At 34.0% G+C, this 26,883-nt stretch overlaps 1 protein-coding gene and 1 long non-coding RNA gene across 2 annotated transcripts in view; one reads left to right on the forward strand and one right to left on the reverse strand.

Moving 5' to 3' along the window:
- The window catches only part of LOC145670684 (uncharacterized), a 98,834-nt gene extending 72,209 nt beyond the window's left edge, over positions 1 to 26,625 (forward strand). The window contains exon 3 of the long non-coding RNA XR_014128374.1: positions 26,291 to 26,625. This is a non-coding gene — a long non-coding RNA (uncharacterized LOC145670684). The remainder of the gene's footprint in view (positions 1 to 26,290) is intronic.
- LOC145670678 (uncharacterized) lies at positions 14,944 to 15,862 on the reverse strand. The gene has a single exon (XM_081739470.1). It carries the CDS (start codon positions 15,821 to 15,823, stop codon positions 15,029 to 15,031), a length of 795 nt encoding a protein of 264 aa, XP_081595596.1. The 5' UTR covers positions 15,824 to 15,862; the 3' UTR covers positions 14,944 to 15,028.
- Positions 26,626 to 26,883: the final 258 nt, after the last annotated feature.

A 26,883-nucleotide genomic window follows, 5' to 3' on the forward strand; every position in this document is an offset into this window, starting at 1 on the left:
TTACATTTCCCTAGTCGTACGGATTTGATGTTGTATCGCCCCCTAGCACAGCATGCGCAAAAAGAATATGAGAGCAAACTTCTTCACCAAGTTCTTGCTTAATTTTCTTAATGTCATAGACAGTTTTTACTTTTCCAGCTGGGTCTAGGTCAAAACCCCCACAGCCAAAACCCACACACTCAAGAAATGTCAAAACGCCCACACAATCGGTCATAACCCCCACACAAATGGACAAAACATCCACACGTAGCAACGGTCATAATCCCCACATAAATGGACAAAACTCCCACACAAATGGTCAAAACCTCCACATGCAGAAATTGTCACAACTGCCACACAAATGGACAAAACCCCCACAAAATCGGACAAATCCCCCACACTCTGAAATGATCGTCATTCCATGTCTTTGTTGCGGCTCTTTATGACGCCCAAGAAGAATAGTTGAAACATCAGTTTAATTGGAATAAAAAATGTTATTAAAAAGTACAAGGGCAATACATACAACCAGGATCATTTAAGAGTGTGGGAGATTTGTCCGATTGTGTGGGGGTTTTGTCCATTTGTGTGGCAGTTGTGACTATTTCTGCATGTGGGAGTTTTGTCCATTTGTGTGGGGGTTTTGTCCATTTATGTGGGGATTGTGACCGTTGTTATGTGTGGCTGTTTTGTCCATTTGTGTGGGCATTATGACCGTTGGAGGTTATGACCGACTACCAGTGTGGGGGTTATGACCGTTCGTGTATTTGGGAGATTTGTCCATTTGTGTGGGGGTTATGACCGATCGTGTGGGCGTTTTGACATTTCTTGAGCGTGGCGGTTTTGACCGTTCGTGCGTTTGGGAGATTTGTCCATTTGTGTGGGGGTTATGACCGTTTGTGTGGGCGTTTTGACATTTCTTGAGTGTGGGGGTTTTGGCTGTGGGGGTTTTGACCGGTTCCCTTCCAACTCGGTTTGGCTCAGGCCAGAGAGAAATATCATGACGCGCATTACTGAAGTGATGTTTTAAGAGTACCAGAAGATCAATGTCATCACTATAATAGCTGTAGGATCTTGGATGTTAGTGCATCACCTTCCATGACGATCATGACATTAGCATCACCAGAAGCTTGTTTGGTGGTACAGTCATCTGATTGTAATTTTTGCGAAAGACAAGCTATAAACGCTTGTTTATTTTATTTGTTAGAAAGAAAACCTTGTTTCTTGGTATCAATGCTCATTGAAGGACTAAAATGTACGTTTGGTTCTTCAAAACTTTTAGTCACTTTCGATGAATTTTCGACTTTGTTGGTAACGTATCTGCGTAGTCATCGAAGACAACTGTTGACTTCCAGTACTTTGTAAGAACAGTTTTGATTATCATGAATTACTCAAATGTTTGTTTTTGATTCCAAGGTAGGCGATGAAGGAAGAACATACCATCAATGAAATACTGCGCATTTTCAAGCAAACTTACTTCGATTTTTACTTGCTTGCGTATTAATTTAGCAGACTAAGACTTTCCAGAATCTCTCAAATGGATGCATCTATTAAATAATGAAGGAGGTCGTAAGAAAATACTCTTTCAAATCAAAGCCAGTTGTTTGAGCACAAAGTATTAAGCGTTGGAATAGTAGTTCAGGTTGAGTGCAATACAACATCAAAGCCGTACGGCCAAGGGAAAGTGACTCTATCAAAATGTTAAAGAGGAATGAGATGTTTAAGAAATACAGTCTGTTACAAAATAACTGCACCACCTGTTAAAATGTCAAAGTTTTAATTTCCCTTAGAAAATTGTTAATTAATTTCATCTCTAAAGGGGCTCAACATATCATACAATTGATCGCCATTGCATTTTGATACGTTTTTGTTTATTGCAACTCATAGATTTTGTGTGATCTTTGCTCAACATATGGCGGTGCATTTACTGTGCAAATGGCTGCCTCATGTATGCACAAGTGAATGGTGATCCGCTGATCGTTGTTGATGAAAATTTGTTCCGTACGTAACCTTTTGTGCTTGTGAGTTATTGTTTATGATATGTATATGATATTTGTGATTGATCCTCTATAGTTAGTGTGATTACGTACTAGAAATGGGTAAAATACTGAACGACACATCCCCTCGTAAACAAGGGAAGATACTGGCGTTGTACTATCGTGGCATTTTGCAATGTCAAATTGCAAAACAACTTTAACTGCATCATACAACGGTTGGTAGAGTTATTAAAAAGCAAACAATGTATAATAAGTCCTCTTCGAGAGACAAATGTAGCCGAAAGCTAAAATCAAGACCACGGATAGACAGAAAAATTGAGGCCCTAGCTCTGACAAGCACAGCATCATCTTCATGACAAATTGCTCAAGCTGTGTCCGATGATACTGGTATTAGTTTAAGCTACGTAACAGTTGTTAGACAGCTAAAGGAACAAGAAATTCGGAAGAAAAGATCTAGAAACAAGTCGACACTTAACGCAAATTACGTAAAAGCCAGGAAAGACTTTTTTACCATGTACGAAGCGTGGGGTGTTGAAGAATGGGAACAGGTGATTTTCTTCATTGAAAAAAAGTTTAGGGTGCTTGGAAATGACAGTGGCGTCCGACTATGGATGAGAAGTGGGGAAGAACTTAATAGCGACTGTATATCGCTGACAGAGAAGTTTGGTGAGAGTGTAATGATGTGGGGCTGTTTCACGTCGAAAGGTGTCGGAAGACTAGATATTTTGCAACAGATCAGTTAATGCACAGTATTACGGGTGAGATTAAGAATGGAAAGATTCCATATAACCAAACTTTTGGGAAACTGAAAAAAACTTCATAGTAACCAAACAAATAGTCACAGGAAGAAACGTACTATGGGAAAGTTGCTCCTTATAACCTTAAGTAACATATACGCATCAGTGTTTTACCATTACATTCTTATTATGGTTATTATATGAGTTTAAAAACGGTGGAATCTTTCCCTTTTTAATCTCAACAGACTTAGAGCTCGAAAAAAATTGTGAAAAACGTATTTATGAGCTTAAAACTGTTCCTTACTTATCGTTAAACCAACAAAAATAATGAAAATTAAACATTATTCACACATGTTATAAAAATAAAATATTGGTTTGTGCCTCTGTACACTATTTCTATTACTCTCACTGTCCTCACTCTCATGCTCAACAGTAGCCCACTCTAAAAGTTTATTGTAATACACTCTGGCTTATTCCGGCATATAGTGATCCACTTTGGCAACATCCTCGAGTTTCTTCTTTTTTATGGGAACGATTCCATTATATATGCCTTTTCAACAGGAGGGTCTGCTTCACCACCTTTGTACAGTTTAAAATCACTTTGTAGTCCGTCTATAAAAGTGTGAACTGTAACATATCCCCTTTTTGCTCTTGTGAATGTTAAGTATTTGTACGTACTGATTTTAAAAGGCTGTTTGGTTCGAACATACTAGCACAAGTCTTTTTGAAAAATGTCGGCCACCATCCTTTGAAGTTCAGAATGTGTTCGTTTGAAACGGATTTCACCTCAAACAAAGGCTCCTTGCTATTTACAGTGCTAATCATATCGTTGTATTGATCAGGGGAATAAATCCTATCGTGGCGTTTCATGGATCTCTTAATAACGTCAAAGTTCCGGGAGCAGGGGAGAAAACTGTGTACTCTAATGGGGAAAATACATGTACTTCATTAAATAGCATAATAATAGTAAGAAACAGGAACAATCTCACCCAAGTGTGATTGTGGCTTTGCCCGGGACACGAGCCACTGAACACGTATAGAGTTTTCACTTGAGGGTCAACACTGTTGTTTATATAGTCATGCAATAAAGAACACACCTCGTTTGCTCCTTTCTTTGCAGCTCCTTCATAATAGGTGTACATAGTAGCTTTTTCATTTCCATAACTTCCTTAAATAGAACATTTCCTGAACAGGTATGCACGGCAAAGTAAGATTTTGCATAAAATCAAAGCAGATTCCATGTACGTCATTTCTATAAGAGCATAGTTCAGTTACTTATTTCAATTTCTTGTAAAACTCCTGTTATGAACCATCAATTCAGCTACAGCGACCCGTTTAGCGTTGTCGTTCAATGTCGATGATGATATTTTTGTATTTAGGTCTTCACACGTTGAACACACGTCAACGGGCTGCCTACCGAATCGGTACCATAATTTTCCTTGTAATAAGTACTCATATTTTATTATGTATTTTAGTTCTAGATGCTTTTCCAGAAGCATTTTATGCATCTTTGTGCATGTCAGCCCAGCCTCTAAGTATGTAACAGGATTTGAAGAATAGTGGGAGGTTTTTTTGGAGGGTAAGACTTGATGTGTTCCCTTAGTACTATTCAAACATCATTGGGAAATTTCTTATGGTTATCGTGTTTCCCTCTCATGTCGGTAGGTTGTTCGACCTTTGCTAAAATTTGTGTTAGCCGATAAACCACTTTACTGGAATCTGCATGCAAGCTCATAAAAGCTTTCCGGGAAACTTCTACACGGTTAGAATCTTTCATAGCAAAATATTTAAACAATGAAGGAAATTTCTTAGAATCAGGACCTTTAGGCCGATGCCGTTCAACATAATGTCGTTCTATCAGACCTATCAGATAAGTGTTCTTTTCATTCTTTGGTCTACCAATATAAACACATTGACTTCTTTCCTTTTTGGACATTATTAAAATTAACTGTACACATTTTCTTGCATTCACAGTCGGGTCCGGTCTTCTTTTTTTCAACTAACTTGCCACTTGTAGTCACAAACTCCTCCCCTTTCCGTCTTACTGTTGTCATCATTGCTGTGATGTTTCCAGATCCTCTTGTCTTTTTAACGGGGCTTTCTTCACACTCCGAAGCTTCAGACATTCTTTGAAACACTTATTAAATGATGGCACAGAACAATCATAAATAAAATCTAAAAAACAGTCGCAATCTCAAAATCAAGCAACTGAAAAGCATGTGTGTTCCATTCTCAAATCATTGAGCGCTCTGTTGGAGGGAAGAAAAACTAAGCGCTACTGAGAACATGGAACTAAATAAGAATATACTGGAGTGCCTACTGATTAGGGTAAATTGAGGCTAACACATGTCCGTGTAACGGACCTTAATTCTGCAATATTAAAATATCATATTTTCTATAAAAAGCAATATATTACAACACTCGTACTAATTGAGTTACATATAATATGAACTAGAGGAACTGAAGCCTCTAACAGTGACAACACGGGCCTTTCCTAGGAAATAACTGAAAACTGGCTTCAATTTGAACAAATTTCGTTTCTTAGCAATACAATAGGAACTTCACATACCTAGGCACTTCCATATGTTCTTATTTAGCTCCATGGCTGAGAATAAGAAGGGAAAGATTCCTGGAATGTTTCCTTTCTTAACCTCAGTCAAATTTTTCAAGTGTTCCTACGTCATAATGATGAAAGGAATCTTTTCATTTTTCATGCCAAAATATGCGTCTTAAATATAGGAACAAAATGGCTATTTCAACTCATTTTGACAAAAAAGTGGAATCTTTCCCTTCTTAATCTCACCGATTCTATTACATAGACATTTTAAAACGTAAACTTCTAGTAACAGCAAGGGATCATTTCTGAGGCAAAAACTTATATTACTTCACATTTCAAGATGATAATGCGCCGTGTCACAAAGCTGCTGTTGTTAAGAAGTGGTTTCCAGACATGCATATCCAAAGGTTGTAGTGGCCACCTAACTCTCCAGACATGAATCCTATTGAAAATTTATGGCATATCATGTCTCGTAAGCTTTCAATAAACTGCTTCCAAACAAGGAAAGAGCTTATTGAAGCTGTGGTGCAAGTTTGGTCCCATGAGTTAGACGAATCCTTATGCCAGTCTCTCGCACACAGCATGCCAAGTAGGTTGGCAGCACTGAAAGCGGTACATGGGAAACATACAAAGTACTGAATGGGGTATATACACAGTGAAGGGTTTTATACACTTAACAATACTGTTCAAGAAAACTCGCATCCATTTCTTGTTCATTAATGAGATGTTAACATGTGTTCATACAAAGTGCATGAAAACAAACATGTTCATACTTTTGGTAACAATGGCTATTTGTAGCTTATTATTATATAATATATTGTATTTGAATCTTTTGTCTCTACATATGTAGTAGATAAAACACCAAACGACGTATAGAAATAATTTGAAACAATTGCAATTAATATCCGTCATAATATTATAACAATTCGCAAAATGTATCGATTTTTCTTAGGTGGCTTCAAATTGCTGGTCACGAAACTATAGTCTACCTTTATTATGGAAATTCAGGAGATACACTAAACGAAATCTGCGTTCTGTAAACTTTACAACGATGTACGTCATGACTCTGTGGTAATTAGGATGGTGGCAGGTCGCAGGGTGTTCTCATACAATGCTCTAGTTCCTCCATTAAAATCAGTGATACCTTCCATAAAGGGTATCCCATATTGGGACGCCTTTCCCGGCCTAGATCTAAGCGGATGTTGTCCATATTACACCAAATGTGTAAGATATGTAATAAGGTAATTTTTTGTTGCGCTGCTGTACACACAGTGTTGCCAGAGGTGAAATATTTTCGGGAAAATCGATTTTTTGTGCTTCTAAAATTTCTTCTTCTAGTCGGTGGCTAAAATGGGAAACAATGTTACATCATTGGAATCTGCATTCTATAAGCTTTACAAAGATGTATTACTCATCGCTCTATGTTAATTAGGAGGGACACAGGAGGCGCGTAAGTGAAACTTCGAGCATAGCAGTAGTGCGTAGCGGCCATGTTGGAAAATTCTCCGTAGTGACCTTACCCCACCTCGGAGAGTGGTAGACTTTCTGCCATCCTTTTTCTCAGGTATTTTTCCATAAGAACCCGTGAACGGATATTGTATTGCAATTCGTTCCCGGTTCAGCCAAATTTTTGACCTTGCTTTCCTAGTCTGACTTTAGCAGTTAATTAAATAAACGCCAAATGCAAATGTCGCATATTTAGTAGTACTGCATACTAGTAGTAGTAGTAGTAGTATCGCATACTACTTTTAAGAATGTAAATCCATACTGTAATGAGAATATTGAGAAGTAACTTCCATCTGAAAATAGTTGTAGACAAAAACACAACACACACTTATGTCTTGGCATTATACGTTTTATTTAATTTATATTCAACGTTCATATATAATATACCAACGTTCTGTCAACACCCACGATATCTTAGATGTGATATTTTAAACATAATATTAACTTGTGTCTTGAAATGACTGTATGAATATATATACACAACTGATTTATTTTAATGTAATTATTTTATATAATTATTCCTGCATTGAGATATATGTCATTACATAGTAAAATATTTGTCTAAAGCAGAAATAGAACTCATGATCTTATGCTTAGAAATCTCACGTTTTACCACTGAGCTAACATGAACACCCCTATATAGCTCGTTGTGAAGAAATATGCCTGAATTGAATTTCCAAAACAATGGCAATCATATCCACTGCAGACTGTGTTTTCTTCTCCTTTGTCTTTTTCATTCTACTCTGGATGCAAGGACTGTGTTGATTGTCTTTCCTTTTAGCGGAAATGTTCTTTTACGTATGGAAACTAGATTCAAAACTAGCATGTGGTCACATGCATACATAGTTTCCAAATACTATATCATTACGTATTTCAATCAAGGGTAATTTCTTCTATACTTAATAACATTTCAACATGTCTTATTACACTTAAAAGAAGAAAAACAAATCTGCACATTTTTCCAGATTGGTTTGTAGTCTCGAATACCGAGATACCCAAATTTGGACTTAGAAAATTTCTAGCTGAAAACAGTTATAATCTATGCGGTCATCATTTTTGGAATAGAGTGTACATAAGTAGATTTGAACAAATACATTTCGGCACTCTCACAAACGTGAATATGACCATTATGGCTCGAAAAGGTATCTCTAAACTAAAAGAGATAAAGTATCTGACATTGTATCTTAAAATACACTAGATGTAATTACCATTATTTGCCTATTTATTGTTGAAGTTTCATAGGAAAAGTCAATTGAACACAAGAAATGTATAACAGAGATCTTAAGGGTTTAAATATTAGAAAGATAGAGTAATTAAAAGAAAGTGCCTTTCTAAACCAGCTTTCTTAAAATAAAATACATTCAGTTTTAAGTTTAACCTCATTATTTTTATTTAGATCTTTGTTTAGAAAATATTCTATAAGATATATTATGTACAAGTTATGTTTCTCGTGGCCGCTGTAGTTCAGTGGTAGAGCGTTCATTTCTGATGCACGGGATCCTTGGTTAGGTCCCAGCTCGCGCCAATTGAGTTTTGTGGAGGACAAACATAGGGTGCGTGGGTTTTCGGGGGTTCTCCTATTTCCTCCACTTTCTTCAGTTCTCATCATCACTGTCCCCTTTAGCTTATCCAGAATACCCATAAAACGTAAAGATTTCATTTCATTTTTTCAAGTTATATTTCAAATGTGATTCCACTCAAGATATTTTCAATTAAAGATTTTCATCTTCTATTGCACTAGTATAATTGTAGTAATATTTCTTAAAGATCTTCTGTATTATTCTTCTGTATCTTAAAGATATTTTGTGTTTCAGAGACAGCAGCCACATTACTCTTAGTCTCACTATATGAATGCAAGTGTACTTCTCTAGTACAGCTAATTTTTAATTTACATATACTAATACTTCGGATTGTGTTTACGAAATCGTGTTACCTCTAGACTTAAGAATTACTGTAACTTTCGTTACTTTATGGTTTTTAGAAACATGAAAAGTTTATTACTATAACGATATCATCTTAAACATATCCTAACTCAATACAGATTGCTGTAGGAATTTAGCATTATAGACATTCTGCTGATTGATACACTACAGGAGTTACATCTGTATTTATATGTATTTGACGTCTGTCACATGTATCAATATTTGTCACAATTACAAACACTACACCCACTTTGAGAACACAGTAATAAATGTGAGACTAAATTATATGTCTATTCGAACGTACCGGTTCGATTTGGAATATGCTGAAGAACTACATGAATGACTTTTGTACTGCAAAGTTCATTTCAGAAAACATTAGAAACTATTGAAGTATGAAAACATTGACGGAAACATATTTGTCAACAATTGAATGTTTTTTGTATTTTTTCAACATTTTTGTAGGGCAAGGAACGTTTTGGCAACAAAAATATTTTGAAAACTATATTTTATGAACTCAGTATGAACTTCCATTTCTACATTCGTAAGAAATTAAATAATCAAAGAGAAAATACATTGGTTAATTGCACACATGATACCCTACCTTTATCTGAGTCACCTGGCGTGTATGACATACTGGATAATAACTAAGGCACCAGGATATCTAGGGAAAGGCTAGCGCTGTCTTGGCTATTGAGGCGGACATATGACGACAGGTTAAAAGAAAAATCTATCAAAGTTTTGATTTAGCTGAAAAGAATTCATGGTATATTTATTAAATCAGGCTTATTATTTTTTGAAGAGCATTTTTAAATTGTTACAAAACAGCAAGTACCGGTACTCTATAACAAATGAAATGGACTATTGACGACAGAGATTGCTTGACATACCATTCTTTCGCTTCACTTACGAACTACCAACTTCAACGGGAAGTCCAATCTGACATTGAAAATTTAGAAATTCACCCCATTTTGCTTTCTTCGTACTTTCAGATGCAAGTTAGGCTGGTTTATTTCTATTTGTGATTGTGTCTGCGCATGTAATATCTGATTGAAAAAACATTATAGACATAGATATTTCCTAAAGTCAATTCGAATATTGGAATATTTACCCATTTCCGCATGAGACCATAAGTGCATGAATAGTGGAGAATAGTTGTTCTAACCCTAACGAAGTGCTGAGTGCCCACACCTGAAGTGCATAGCAGGTTTCAGAAGAAATAACATCATTCTCTATACGAAAAGATGAAGTGAAATACCCAGACTTGAGAGCTTATACTAGGATCTACAAGACGTAAAATTATTTAATTAACTAATAACATCATTAAGAATAAACAAATGAAATGAAATGTCTAATTCTCTGTGAATATATATCCTGTAGACCAGTGGTTCTCAAAGTAGGATCCGCTACGCCTAAAAATGAATTGTGTTGTAATAAAATGAAACTCACAGATGTTACGCAAGAAGTATTTTTAAGATTAAGAAACTGCATCTATGAGCAGTGCGAACACAAGACAATAGCTATTCACCCATTTCCAGTGCTCAAGAATTTCATTGATTCTTTAGGTGAAAAACTCTCTGCTGAAATACAAAAAACACTTGTAGGGCACTTGAGAGCATTAGCTCAAGCTTTCGAGAGTATTTCCCTGTCCCACAAGCTGGTAATGGTTGAATTGAAAATCCTTTCACTAATGTAGAAATCCATGACATACAAGGTGAATGTTTCTAACACAGAACAAGAACTACAATTGGCACTATCCTATGATATTTCATGGAAAAACATTTTCAAAGAAAATGAACTTTGTAGCTCCTGGTTGCATGTGCGTTGTGAGTATGAAGAGTTGTGTAAAAAGGCATTGCAACATTTGATCCCTTTCCCTACCACTCACTTATGTGAGCAGAACTTTTCTGCTCTTTGCAGTATTAAAGCCTTAAAGCGAAATCGTCTTAGTGTGGAATTGAACCTAAGATTGATGGTGACAAAACTTATTCCAGATTTCAATGCAATTATACGAAAACAAAGAATTTCGTTCCTCACATTAGTGACCCCATATTTAAGAACATTGTTTATCAAGTGGATTTCCTTAAATAATAATAATAATAATAATAATAATAATAATAATAATAATAATAATAATAATAATAAGACTTTGATTAGGTTAGATCATATGAGAGGTTAGCGCTCTGATATTAAAAAAGGAAGCTTTTCTGGCTCATATTCTCTATTTTTCACTTTTTAATTAGTACTAGACTCGTCAAAGTACAAACACAGAGAAACATCGGGGACAGTTAAAAATTTTCTTCCTGTTCATAGAACTCGGATCCTCAATGGCTCTCGCCTCATGATCATTAGTATAACGCCTCAGACCGCTCGACTGCATCACACCGGTGAACACTGAGCCATCATGCCCCTCTAATAACTTTATAGTTTCTTTTGATGAGTTTCATGTCTTACTGCTATGTAAGTTTCGTAAAAATCTTGAAAAGTTAGTTTGGTTTTATTTAATTTGGTTTTGAGTTTAGCGTTCTATTCATCAGTGAAGTTGTATGAGACGTGGGCCTACAGTTTAATATGGAATCCAAAGCGCATGAACTCCCGCCTTGAATCGAACCCGGATCTTCCATACCAAAGGCGCATACACTAATCGCTTAAACACTAGCGATTTCATTGAAAAACTTGTAACAATAATAAAATGAACTATTGAATAAATAAACTTATATCTAAGGAGAGGTGGGACTCACTACCATCTTGGGTTTAACTATCCAACTCAATATGTTAACTAACATAAATCTACAATCGAATCCCAGCGTCCATCTTTCAATAGTATCACTGTTATTCGTGAGAGTAATTTTTTAGTGCAACTTGGTATTTTTTTATTTTATAATAATATTTTGAATTTCATCTTTGGAAGAGCATGTTAAATCTAGATTTAAAATAGGTCATTTATGATTCTCATTATTTTGTCGAATTTGAAGACAAAAACTCAGTTAGTTGATTGAGACAAAACTGGTCGGTAGATTATATTTTAAATAATTTGTCGGTTACTCCATAATAAGACTTATCAATACATATATATTTTATTTTCCCTGCAAATTTAGAACGAGTTTATCGATTAGAGTGAACAACACTTTCGGTTTATTTTTTGACATCCTATTCACCCTTCTGCTTTGGATGTCATATTTTTTCTCATAAAGGGTTACATCATCTACTTATAGAACTTCGATGAAATTCGCTCGTAGTATAGCTATCACTATTCTGTAATAATAGGTATGACGTTTTCAAAACACTTTTTACAATGAACTTCCAATAGTAATTTCAGTCATTGCATGTCTATTCGTAATATTTCAAAGTGAACGTTGTGTTTCTAATTCTAGTGCAGTCAATATTCTTTAGCTTCAGTTTGTCAGAACAGTCAAATGTCGCAAAATCCTTAACCATTTGAAACATTGGAAGTCTTTAAATTCTAGGAAATGCTCTTCTGCAACGAATCAAGCTGTTACAACATTGCCACATATTCATATAATTACAGTTTGATTTATGCGACTTAAGCTAACACGGGAGTGATTTGCGCACCTTGAAAATGATTTCACAAAGTTGTTCACAAGGAGAATTCAGTTTACAATGAATGCCAATGAAGAACTAAATTGGATGAACTTAAAATCCCTAACTCCAAATAACAGCAATACATATGTAAATTTCTATTCTCTCGAATAGTTTTGATACTATAAATCTACTGATGATCTACTGTAGATCTAATGTAGATCAATGCTAATGTTACCCTAAATTCAAGACATGGGTAGACAATATTTTGTACCAAAGGATTTTATTAAGATTTAAAATAATAATCGCAAAATGGATCAGCTTGATAAATGGAACATCTTGCCAGGTTTTTGTTTTTGCATTGATGAACCTAAGAGATGGTTGAGCCATAAAACTGCATATACAGATGTTGCATTTTCTACTAATATTTAAATACACAGCATATGAACTTGTGGAACAACGCTTGGCATTAAACAGTTAAGAATCAGAGAACTTATTTTCAGTCCTATAGGTATAGTCATTGCTCAATGCTATTGGCCACTATTGCTAAATGATTAACTGACAAATTAATTCGTTTATTTTTAAGTGGTCAACAAAGGTGGCGTCTGTCCAAAGACGAATTCAATTATTTAATCGCATTCTTAAAGATTTAAACAATAAGATTTTAAGAATTGGTTGGAAACACTATTGCTACGTTTCTTTCAACTCGATTACAAGAAAATACCTCTTGCAAATCAAATACTCAATTTACTAATATTTCTGCTGGAAGACACATAAAAATATTTGAAACATAGTCAATAATAATAATAATAATAATAATAATAATAATAATAATAATAATAATACCTCTTGAGAATATGTCCCCTGTTCATCAACAGAAATGAAAATGCACAAGATCACACATTACAGTTTTACATCACTTATAAATACACTGTATACTACAGTATTGTATTTATGAAGACTATAAATTTAGCATTTCTTATCAATGTTACATACCTTAAGAAGGCAATTCCATGTCTTCCTAAAATTAATATCTGAGGATTCCTTCTAATCACGATTTTACAATGGGACCTCAAATTTTGAATATAAAGATAAATAAATGAAAGAGTTAAATAAAGATCTTGAATTTACATTAACATATATTTTTACTTTAAATACAATTAGAATTTATGAATGAAATATTTATGAAACGGACAAAAGTTGTTAATGTTATATATTCAATTTGTATAACCTAAATTTGTATGACCTTTGACGAAATCATAGATATTATTAACATATATCGTAAGTTATATATATATCTAGAATCAAAGAAATAATTAGCATTAATATGTTTCAAAACAGCTGTTATCGTAAGAGCAGTGGCTCTCGACCTAATTTCTATCACGACCCCCATTTTATCATATCCTCTTCTAGTGACCCCTTTTAAATCTCTTATTTGTAATACGCTTGTGTGGAATTTTTAATATACCTATTACGGAGATCTTACGATACACATCTATTTCTATAATAGTAGAATCGATTCCTTGTATATAGTGGATACAATAACTTCTCTAAATGCGAATGGACTAAAACTAAATTCGATCTGTTCATTCATGTTACAAATATCGAATCCGATCCGCCATGCTGTCTCAAAATGGAGGCAGTTTGAAAATTTTAAAACTTCGTAGAACTTGATGTTTATTTAGATAACATGATAGAAAAAATAAAGTGATTTCTAATTTTTTATTTTTAAAAAATTTGACAGTTTTTTCAAAACTTATTGAGCATTTTAATTTTCGAGAGACCGTTACTTAGGTAATATCCAGTATTAGATTCTAATTATGTTAATCCTTCTGCTTATCTTTGCAACCCCCAGGTTGAAAAACCCTGTCATATGAGTGAATAGATTAGTTATTTCAAGCATCGCAATTAATTAAAGTGTATATATCTTAAACGTGCTCATTAGTTTCAAGTCCAATTTCTACTTTTTCAAATATTACAGAAATCAAACAACAATATTAAAATTTCTCTATGGAATTTTCTTCAAAGTTCACTAAACTCCTTAGTAAACTTAACCAATCATTTTGAGATACCCTTCATTCTTGTTTACTTTGTCTGAGTGACAATATTACTGTATGGCATCATAATTGGTTTGGCCAACTGTTCTTTGGAGATATAAGAAAATAAAGACTATCCTACTAAGTAATATTTTATTTACATAATTAATTATGAGAGAAATTGAAGACCTCGGTGCAAGAAGGGGATAGCTCCAGTTGTGGATTTGATACATAATTTTAAAAAATGTTAAAATGTAATTTATTTTCACGTAGCCTCCAAACATTTTGTAAAGAAATGTGATATAGGGGTAAAACATTTCTTTGCAAAAAGTTTGGAGGCTAAAGTAGAGTAAATAGATTTCTAATAATATTTTGTTCCAATCCTGAACCCAATGTAAAATTAGAGTTGTTCCCTTCTTGTACTGATGTCTTCAATTGTAGTGTTGTGCTTTCAATTTCCCAGTGTTTAAATAATACGATTAAGTCAGATCCCAATTGACAGGGATTAGGGCGAAGATGAAACCTCATTTCAAGATCTTGAATCGATATGAAAGAAAAAAATAAATGCATAGAATCTAGAAAACATGTCTAAAATTGTGATGGATCAGGTTATCTTATATCTTAATTACAGTATTAGTTTAAAGTTGGAACTATTGTAACAAATTTTACTTTATTTACAAACATTCAATACAATAATAATTACATTGGTATTCTTATAATAGAAATATTTTAAGTATATTTAAATATCACTGGTACTAATTTAGTGGTGATCATGTCCATGATCATCATAGCCACCACCACCACCACCACTTCCTCCATATCCACCACCTCCTCCATGAGAACTTTGACTACCTCCTCCCCCACTATGGCTTTCAGAGTCATGATAATGCCCATGATGTCCATGTGACCCTTTATGCCCGCTGTGGTCATCGTGGTAGTTCCCATGTTGATGATGTCCTTGTTTGCCAAAATGACTACCTTGTTCACCTGAATTATGGTGTCCTCCGCCATACTTCTTCCCTCCGAAGCTACCGTGCGAGCTGTGATGATCTCCATATTTCCCACTGTGGCCACCGTCGTAGAACTCGTCATGAAACACTGTCTTCTTCCCAAATTCGTCTTTCTTATATGAACTGTGGAATCCTTTCTTGCCTCCTCCTTTTTTATAATGGCCTTTTTGTCCGTAGCTACCACCTTTGGCTGCTTTACTACCACCATGATGATCTCCATAATATGATCCTCCATCATGATATCCTTTACTTTGTCCACCTTTGGAGCCATAATGTCCACCGTGATGTTCCTTTCCATAGTGGCCTTTTGAGGATTGATGATGCCCTGAAGAAGACTTATGTCCTCCTGAACCACGCTGTCCACTACTCGAATGCTGGCTTCCTGAGTAGCCACTACCTCCTCCTTCATGTCCACCACCTCCTCCATGACCTGTCTCTGCTGGGATCAGATCTTCCTCCAACTCCTGTACATCAACTGGAGTAGCTATTGCACATGTTACAAAAAGAATTATTAATGATATGAACAGCAAAGAGGACAACGCCATATAGGTATTGTGCAGGTATTTTGGAGTACTGATCGTATAGTCTTTATTTAACTTCAATGATAGAAATTGCAGTAATCAAAGTTTTATATAGTGTTTAAAACATGTAATCAATGAAGCGTAAGAGACTAAATAATATCTTATTATGTTAATACAACTAGTATCTCTGTTGGAAACTATTGCTTGTGGTTAAACGTAATTGCTCCGTCTTGAACAAAACCACAAAAATGGTGTTCGAATAAAATTAAATAAAAGAAAAAACAGCTGTTACGCACCGTTTTGTGGTTTCTTAAGCTTGTGATTGCCTTAAAGTGTTTCACATCAGCGCGCTTGGTGAAATATAATTCATTAAAAAATAAATTTCTTCTTCCAGAATGATCAAGTTAGTATTCAGATTTTGTAATAAACTAAAAGTAAACGAATCGTAACATTTCAGAAACAATGCAATTTTAGTATACTTCAGCCATTATTCTGAGAATAACGTGGATAGGTTACCCAATTACTTACATGAAAAAAAAAAATCTGTAGCCAACGGTTTTTCTTCATTAGGTAATAAACAGATATTTGAATGAATGATATGTATATATAAAGTATTACCTCACTACACAAGACCTTTTTTGTCGTTATTTGGTTCCCAAATCACAACTCGTGAGAAAGAGTGCATTATATCTTCAACATCCTTCAAGTGACCATCGTGTCTTAAAGTGTGTAAACTAAATAAATGTTATTTGAAAAGTACTAAATGTTAAATTTATAATTTAAAAATATGAAATTTCAAACATTAAAGAACAATCATAGAATATAGGCCATTTATTTAGTGCACTTGAGTAGAACATTAGAAAAGCACAATGAGAAAATTGTAATTGGGGATCGAAGATCTGTTAAATTTCTGGATATCATAGCAGTTCTGGGTACAATCCATTCAGTTGTTATATATGCAAGAACGATGCGGCATTAACCTCAAGATCATAATCAGTTATGGAATAAATTTGATAGATAACATTAAACAAAACAGACAGAATAGACCTAAGGATACCTGCGGACAGAAAACAGAAACTTAATGTTCTATTATTTCTTCAATTATATAAATTTCAGAGATTATTGGGCGTTGACATACGGTGAGTCAAAATGATGTTCCCGACTTCAATTATTATTATTATTATTATTATTATTATTATTATTATTATTATTATTATTATTATTATTATTATTATTATTATTATTATTATTATTATTATTTTGCTTTTAATAATACTTATGAAAACAGATTACACACACTGATTGATCAACTCAAAATTTTTTTCTAACATATTATAAATGCTCAATAGACGATCCACGAGTTACATAACACAAATCTAGTCTATAATCAAATTCCTGCCATACTCTTCGTAGCTGTCAGGGTCCATTTCGGCCACAGTTGCAGTGATTCGCTAACGCAATTCAACCATAGTTGTAGTAAGTGGCGGCAAAAATACCCTAAATTTTCCACAGAAATGCCGCTGAACTTGCACAACGGACTTAGTCGCACGAAAATCAAGAACATAGAACACTCTGTGGCTTGTAGAAACTATGTTGCTCACTCCGACTAAACTGCCTCCTGATGGACGTCTACGTACCAACAAGCGAGCACCTTTTGAAATTATATTACAGAAAACATTTATATAGGGAAGAAAACTCATTATTGTTCGAATAATAAATTAACGAAATCGACCATCATTTTGACCCATGCGATATATATATATATATATATATATATATATATATATATATATAATATACTCAACCGAATAATTTAGTAAGTAAAAAGTAGTAGTGGTTACACCAACATGGCCTTGATTGAAAATAACGAATTAATCATACAGGATGCTAAAAATATACAAAACATACATATACTTGCATCATATGCTCGCTATTCGTTCCACTTGGCTGTACAGAATCGTTATATTGTTCAAACCTTAATAGGGATCAAGAAACGTTCATCATGACGACAATCAGAAGCCTTTCGAATAAATACAAGTATGAGATATGAAGTTAAATCTTGCAACAAATTTTAAAATGTAATCACATATTCATAACAAAATCACTTATAAGCCAATACACTGCCGTTACTGGAAATTGCAACACAAATAAAAATTATGAGAAATGTCCAACCAGATAAAATTTGTGTGGTATAGTCATATATGATAACATGGAGACCTCAAAAGGTACAATAGAAACATACTACAGATTGTAAACTCAGTTTTCATATAAGTAACTGTCTTCGTTTTTAGTATCAGAAGAAATCAAAGTCTATTCGATGTTTGTATCAAAAACGTAATGCAGAAAACTATGAAAATATTTTATATTCATACATAGTTGTAGAAGGGATAAATTTTTATCTTAGGTAGTGAGAATTGTATTTTCCTCATTCGTAGTCTACATATTATATATATATATTATATATTATATATATATATATATATATATAATATGTAGGGCCGGATTTAGGGGGTACAGCCACTTACGGAAGTATATACCACCCTAAGTACTCTACTTCCATTACTTCGGGTCCAGGTCATTTGCAGTTCTGAGAACGCCTAGACAGATGCAACCCAACTTACACGTAACTTTTCTTGGCACTGACAACAGTTGACCCACGACCCACTGACCTACTCAGAAAACGATCCATTTGACCGACTGACGCACTCCAACTCTGGATTTGACACCACATAGAAGATGGAATACGAAAAATTGCACGTTAACCATATTTTATTGTTTTACTTCAGGCGAGGGAAGAACGCGCGAATAGCGTTTGTGATTTTAACTGTCCCCAATGTTTCTGTGTTTTTGTCCCTGTTCTTATAGAGTTAGTGGGAAAACTGAAAAAGTGAGTAAAACGCGTCAAAATAGGAAACAAGGTAGCGAAGAAGGTTCGTTAAATTAGTTATCATTAAAAAATAATCCAGTGCTCTGAAGCAACAGATTCCAATCTATGTAAGTATCTGTCCAATGCTGTGCCGTGAAAAATCAGGACCCGAGGCGAGAGCATACCTCAGCGCCTCCATACATATGAGTTGTCAATTTAAAGTTGACTTCTCTGGACTATTCTTTCTGAATAATACTTTACTATTTTATCATGACTGAAATCAGAAAGTTTCAGCATTATTACACTGGAATAATAAAAGTGCGTCATTACTGAATTCACTGCAGCTCGATTTTTCCTTCTCCCGGAAGAGTGATGTCTTAGAGTAGTGGCTTAAGTGTTAGTTTCATAATATTGGAGACGCGACTTCAGCAATTTTTTTTAGTATGCAATACTAATATTTCTGATGTATACTAACATGAAAAATATTCAGTTTCTCTAGGTCTAAGAGTTGAGACGACTTCCTTCACAGGTGAAATGCCAACAACACAAAATTGTCATCCGCATCAACCTCATTCGTAACTGTCTGGCAAGTAACGTGTTTGGGCAAGAATTGATGAATACATAAGAGCTGAACACGTCCTTATTGCTGTAATATGTGCCAAAAATGAGTTCCAAGGAATTGTTCCTAGCTGTGCACAAATTGCAAATAGTGATCGAACTTACAACGCCGGTGACGGGAATGATCCTATTTAAGATGTCACCTCACCTTTCTACCTAGAAGAAGGGTGAAACAAAATGCATTACTGTTATCAGCTAAGAAATATTTATATTCCATTTCTTGTTGTCATAAAATGATAATTTATCTCTAAATCCATAAACGTAATAATATTATTGCGTTCATGTGTAAACCTAAGAAATATCTTACATACTCTATATCTTTTCTGTTCCTATGAATACCTTCAACTACGCCAGTTTCTCTTTCTTTCTGTGGTAATAATAATAATAATAATAATAATAATAATCAAGGAGTAACATAATCACAATACTAATTACATAAACATTATCTTCCCATTCACAAAAATTAATAATTTCCATTACAGGATTTGAATCCAGGTAGCTGCAGGGGGACTTCATTGCTTTGACAATTTTGTTTTAAACAGATTGCCCCAACCGGATTATTGCTCCCCACTGGCACCTCATTTCCTTTCGACGTATTAGAAACACTACAGGGACACGAACACAGAAATACTGAGGACAGTTAAAATTCCGACCTTGCTCTTCAGAGGAATTCGAACCCCGAGTGGATTGCGCCTCATGATCAGAAACCGAACGCCCGAGATCACTCGGCTAGTGCCACCGGCTAAATTTGCCGCAAATTCCTCATACGAATATAAGAAAATAAAACTAGTTGTTATGGAACATAAACATACAACTGTATATTTATACACATGTTGATACAATTCAAAGAATGTGAAAATAATTTCTCTCGTCTTTTCTTCTTTGGAAATTAGAAGTTATGTTAAAGACGAAATGTAATGTAAATCGGGACTATCCTTGTAACCGATGACCATCGCCGTAACTTAGATTATTCTCGGGGGGGAGGGGGAGCATTAATAAGCTTATTTGGACCCGGAGCCTGTGTGCCCTCCCGCACGGCAAGGTTTGCGGTTTCGTTAGGTACTCCCTGGGTCCATTCAATACATAACTAAATTATTAACTGGAAAATATTGATAAATCTCAAACCCATACGAATAAATATTACTTCTAGAGCCCCTAACAGTAGACATTTTTTTTACTGAAATGGGTCAACAACTTATTTTTCTTTTATTTGCCTTTTGCGTGCTGTTTTGTTTAAGTAATGTAGCGACCCTATTTGATGCTTCATTTCGAATTTTATGTTCATATCGTATATGGAGTAAGAAAATTTTGTCTCAAAATGAGCTCCTCGAATGGCAGGGAGCTTCTCTGTGGGGCAGTTGCCCCTGCCCCCAAAAGTTGGGGCTCTGCCGATGATGTAGCCTCAATTTGAAGCTCGTTTCGTGATATTCTCCTCATTGAGCAACGTCTATATAACTTGTTTTTGAGTTAAACAAGGAAAATCGTGTAAATCATTAAGACACTCACACAAGTTGCTGATATTTTCATATGTATATTTTTTATTTATATTTTGTTTATATTTGTTTGTTTTTGTTATATTTGAGTATCTTGTTTATATTTTTCATGAAACGATTTTAACTAGGTATTAGTTTTGGTGGAAGGTTAAGTGGCGCGGTAAATGAGTGGTTAGCGCATTGAACTTCTATTCGGTAGACACAGGATCGAATCTCGACCAGGCTGAAACTTTTTCAAGTGTTCCTGTTTCAATTTCAATTTCAGTGCATACTCAGTGTGACAAGCAAAATCTCTTCCCTAGAAAAAAAAGATGTTGGAATAAGGAGAATTGGAGAAGGTCTGTCAATGGAGACAGATTTACAAACTTATTTCCACCAGTTGTTCTAGATTTGATAGTATCGTCTACTTTCAAGCATTTATAACGATATGTTCGTTATATTTTACATTACCCAGTTTGAAGATTAAAATAAATAACACACCAAAATTAGCAGATTTAGTTTTCTATATATATATTTTACAAGGACCATCTATTATCACACATTAAAATTATATACAGCACAACTTACTTTTATTCTCAAATCTCCAATGAAAAACTCTTTGTTATCATAGCAACACGAAACTGTAACTATCATTATATAAATACCTATTTATCTCAACATATATTCTACATTTTTCTTCTTCTTCACAACAGATTGTGCACTTTTAAGCACCGTTGCCCAAAATAGCTACAATTAGAAATGGAGGTAATTCACAGATATCAGATATATACAATATCGTTGTATATATGGCTCCCGACTGGGACTTCTTAAATTGGTTAGAATTGAAGAAAGGATCCTGGACCATTACATATCTTACATACGTAGTTATCTTACTTTCCGAATAACCCTCACATATATAAATTATAACATATATATTAATTTCATTTTGTCAAAATAATATTCTTACATTCATTTAATAATCAATTCCATTTTAATTCTATAAAATTATCGAAGAAGAGGGCTTATTCAAAATGCGACTCTTTTGCTAATTATTTAGCTTCTAAAATAGATTTTTTAACAATATCATTCGAGCTCATTGACAAATTAAATTAAAGTACATTATATAACATTTCTTCCATTTGGGCATAATTAAGATTATTATAAAAAGACTTTGAAAGCACAATATTGATAAGTGAAGCGAATTACAAACAAATCGTGACAATACTCAGAGTGAAACAAAACAATAACTAATTGAAAATATTTTATCGGACGCCATAACTTTAGCTCAAGTTAAATTACCAAAAGACTCAATTTGGTTGCATTAAACCGCACAGTCTTGAATACAGTCCTGTGTATTACAAATTCCTCCAGTTCTTTCGTTTCTGTTTTTATAATTTCTGCCACCTATGAAATTACTACGAAATCCAGTTCGAGAAAAATTAGATATACTGTTTGCCTGATTTCTAAATGCTGTACGATTACTATTTCTGTTTCTTCTGAAATTGGGTTCGGTTCTATTACCGGTATAATCGAATCTATAATTACTTCTTACATTCGGACCACACTCTTCCCCCACATTGATATTTCGGATCGGAATATGATTGGGTTGGTTTTGTTTATTATTAGTTTGGTTTCGATTAATATTACTTTGAACCATTGATTGATTTTCGAAATTTTGCACTATCATAATTAGATGATTGAAATTAACGCATTGTGCAGAAATCAGTATTTACTGCAACATAAAAGGTAACCATATCCGGATCGATGCTATAATTCGGGATTCCTGTTGGTATGGATTAATTAATTTCAACTCAAATCACAAAATCAGTAAGATTCTTATCAATTTTTGGATCATAACATCTGTTTCGAACCAAAACGTCTCGGTTTGCCAACATAAAATCATTTTCAAAATTTGAAAGCAGAGCGTCCTTGAAATCTAAATAATTACGTAAACTCTCCCTGATAGCTTTAAACCAAACAGAGTAAGGTGGTAGTAAAACGTATAGCAAAATTTTAAGAAATTTTGATTTGTCTACAATTAAGTCGCATTCTTCTTCGAATTTTTCCAAAAATACACTTGCTGGTATGTCTTCCCACCTTCCACTAGTTTGGTTAACGATCTTATTTCGTTAAATCGGAAATGATGATTATTATTAGACTGTTTCAAGTGTTTAGACTTTACATATTTGGTTTTTCTGCGATGTGATGAATGCGGTCTTCTCTCTTCTTTCCCGATACTAGAAGCACTATCACCCCTCTCAGAATAGCTTTCAGGAATATCACTTTCTTCTATAGCTAGTATGGGTTCAATTGGCATATGCTCTCTGTTGATGATCGGATAAGGATTACCATTTACGGATTACCATTTCTTTTCCTTGATAGTATTTATTTCTTCCTGTAATTCTCTAATCTGATTCCAATGCTCGTTAACTTGAGTTTCAACCGTTTCCACCGAACTTTGTACAATGATAAATTTGTGCAAAATTTGTTCCATCCTACAGTCTGTTCGTTCTAGTTTAGAGTTTATTTGCTGTGTTATTTGATCTAATTTATTATCCATTTGCTGGGTCATAGACTGTGTAATTTGTGCTAACTTTTGTTCGAATTTAGTATCCATTTGCTGTGTTTGCTGTGTCAGTTGTTGTTTTTCCTGTGTCAATTGCTCAAATTTAGTACTCATTTGCTGTGTCATAGACTGTGTAATTTGTTCTAACTTTTGTTCGAATTTAGTATCCATTTCCTGTGTCAATTGCTCAAATTTAGTATTCATTTGCTTTGCCATAGACTGTGTAGTTTGTTCTAACTTTTGTTCGAATTTAGTATCCATTTGCTGTGTCAATTGCTCAAATTTAGTATACATTTGCTAACCTGGCTGTTTTATAAGGTCAGCCACATTCGTTGGTATATCCGATCCTGGTGTTTCAACATCACCAACTTCATTACTAATACTTTCACCTCTGTGTATATCCATTTTAAGGTTACGATAAATTATCCTTTTACTTCTTAATACAGTATACTCCGTGTTGACGATTATTTATGAGATTGCTTACTTTGCTTCAACCAAATCTCAAGGTATCTCCTCGGCCGAAAACACCATTTATTATATAATAAGATTTTCGTTATATTTTATATTACCCAGTTCAAAGATTAAAATAAATAACACACCACCATTAGCACATTTAGTTTTTATATTTATTTTACAAGAACCATCTATTATGACACATTAAAATTATATACTGCACAACTTATTCTCAACAACTTACAACACAATTACAGTACAATTACAGTACAATACTTACAGTACAATTTTATACAGCACAAGTTACAACTTTATTCTCAAATCTAAATGAAAAACTTTTTGTTGTCATAGCAACCCGAAACTGTAACTATCATTATATAAATGTCTATCTGTCTCAACATATATTCTACATTTTTTTTTCTTCTTCACAACAGCTTTTCCACTTTTAAGCACCGTTGCCCAAAATAGCTACAATTAAAAATGGAAGTAATTCACAGATATCAGATATATATACAATATCGTTGTACATTTTCTGATTTATGTGTGATCAGTGTTTTTATTTCTTTGAATATACAGTATGTAATGAAATAATACATTACATACACGGCAATATTGAGATTAACATGTGATGTTCATTGGACAACACGCTCTGAACCAGAGAGATTTATCTCAGAATGGAGACATGTTTCGTGTGTCATCTACTCACAATTTTACTTGCATAAAGACTTTACTAAGTGCTACCAACTGCTATCAGTGCCGAGAAAAGTTACGTGTAAGTTGGGTTGCATCTGTCTAGGCGTTCTCACAACTGCAAATGACCTGTACCCCAAGTAATGGAATTAGAGCACTTAGGGGGAATACTTTTGTAAGTGGCTGTACACAGGTGCACCCCGTTCGTTGTAAATATACAATACCTAAACTGAGAAGCTAGCACTAAAAATAGCAACACTTTTCGAAAATGTCTGCTGTTGTGTTACCGTTTGGGCTTAAAAGAAATGGAAGTTTTGCAAAATCGATGGTTTAAGTAAATTTTCTAAAAGCTGAAAAAAGAGGTTTCACGATAACAGATACTTAGCTTTTCCAGGGCATTTCCTCATTCACATTACAAATATCTAAATGTTTTTAAAAATTTCAATTCAATTCAAATGTACTAGTAGTTATTGGTGCACCCGCTCAGAAAATCCTGGATCCGACTCTGTATTAGTTAATACGTTCAACATCCGTCTTTTTAGTATATAGTGAATAATGTGGATATTAAGGTAAATTGATCGTTTTTTTTTCAAAATACCAAAGTAAATACCTTCAAATTAAGATTTCTGTCGGGATACATTTCTGAATTTTAGGTTTCTTCAAGGACCAATAACTTTCTCCACAGAAATTAAAAATGATGGTTGTGCTGTATAGACAGGACAAGGGATGAGAAGGTAGAATGAAATAAATAAGAGGAAAATGGAATACTCACCCCCATATTACCCACGTATACGATGTTAGCAAAACACAAAGCCTGCTTGGCGCGAGCTGGGATCGAACTACTCACACCAAGCAACAGAGATGAGTGCTCTATCATTTAAAAAAAAACTTCCTGGCTTTTATTTTACTCATGTTCAACTGTTCACGGTTTCGGACACGGCGAGGACACGAACACAGAAAATTAAATTCCAAAGACTCACCAACCTACAATCGGACCTGGAAACGTACTCAAAGAGTCATTCGCTAGCAACTAGACCAGCAGAGAGAGCTAAAGAAAGCTTACAACAGAATTGAACTCTTAACTTTAAGTTTAGTAGACCAATGCATAACTATTCACGTCTACCACTGAGCTACCGCAGCTCCAATTTTCTTCATAATTAATAGTATATGATATAACCTTATAACTTCATAATTACACGGTACTTCATGAAGAGTTTATATTGATGTTGATATACACTTTTTTATTCAATGCATAGACTATATCACAAATACTAACATACTATAGAATAAGTAACACGCTATGAATAGAATGCATTATTTTTGCATTCGCTTTATCTTTCCATCGTTTAGAATTCCGGTTTTGTTTTAATATCAATGTAAACAGTAACACTCATCCCACTGATTTCGTTGTATATTTGATTGCAATTGTACGGTCGTGTGGGTTTCTATCAAAATTAATTGAAAATAGAACACTCAATTAGATTGTGCTTTATCCATGCAGATTACACTAAATTAGATTCTGAGTTCTCCAGGATTCTGCAATTACCCTAAGGAACACGGTCAAAAAATCTAACTATCTGGGGATAAAGGATTTTTTCGCATACAAACATTGTTTTAATGTACTTAGCATTTTCAAGTGACAAATTAAAATAAAACTTAACGATTAAAGCAGAAAGGAAATTATTTTTAAAACACAACCTTTCATCATATAATATTAGAAGAGCAATACTATCTTTTCTCTCAGTTAATAATCTAGAAGTATGTACAATTTTGAAAATTAATTTAAAAGCTTTAAACAATCAATGAGACTGCATATTGTTCTACAGGTCACTAACAGTAGCTGAGCGTATAATACAAATGAACAACGCAATTATGGAGGAACGGAGGAGGGTGTTGTCTCACATGAAGATCACTCGCAAGCAAGAGAAAACAGAAAAGAACAAAAAGGAAAAGTAGAATTGTAAGAATAATAACTTAAAAAATAAAGTTTACGGTTATAAATTTAAATATATATATATATATATTTAACATTAATTTTAAACGAGTTTTCCTCGAATTTTTAAAATTTGTTTGATGCTTGTGTATACTTTTTACATATTATATAGGCCCTACATATTATTTCACTGAGACACAAGCAATGATAAAGCTGCTTAAGTGACATAATTCCATTATTCACTTATATTGAATAAAAGTATAATTTAAAACATGGAAACAGAAGTTGTTACTATTTCCTGCACGTTTTAGATAAGAAGACAACGCATTATTGTAATTGCATCATTTCATTCTCAATGTTCTGTTTGTAATCTACATTAGTATGAGTGCATAATTAAGATGTACACACCTTCATAAATCACCTTATGCCGATTGTTTTGAACATAATTTTTAATAAATATACATAGTAAAAACTAGGCTATATTCT

This window comes from Thermobia domestica, chromosome 14 (assembly GCF_964235325.1).
Source record: "Thermobia domestica chromosome 14, izTheDome1.hap1.1, whole genome shotgun sequence".
Classification (NCBI taxonomy): domain Eukaryota; kingdom Metazoa; phylum Arthropoda; class Insecta; order Zygentoma; family Lepismatidae; genus Thermobia; species Thermobia domestica.

Bases quoted from the DNA above. Each gene is read 5' to 3' on its own strand.
- LOC145670678 (XM_081739470.1), bottom strand. From the start codon at position 15,823: ATGGCGTTGTCCTCTTTGCTGTTCATATCATTAATAATTCTTTTTGTA.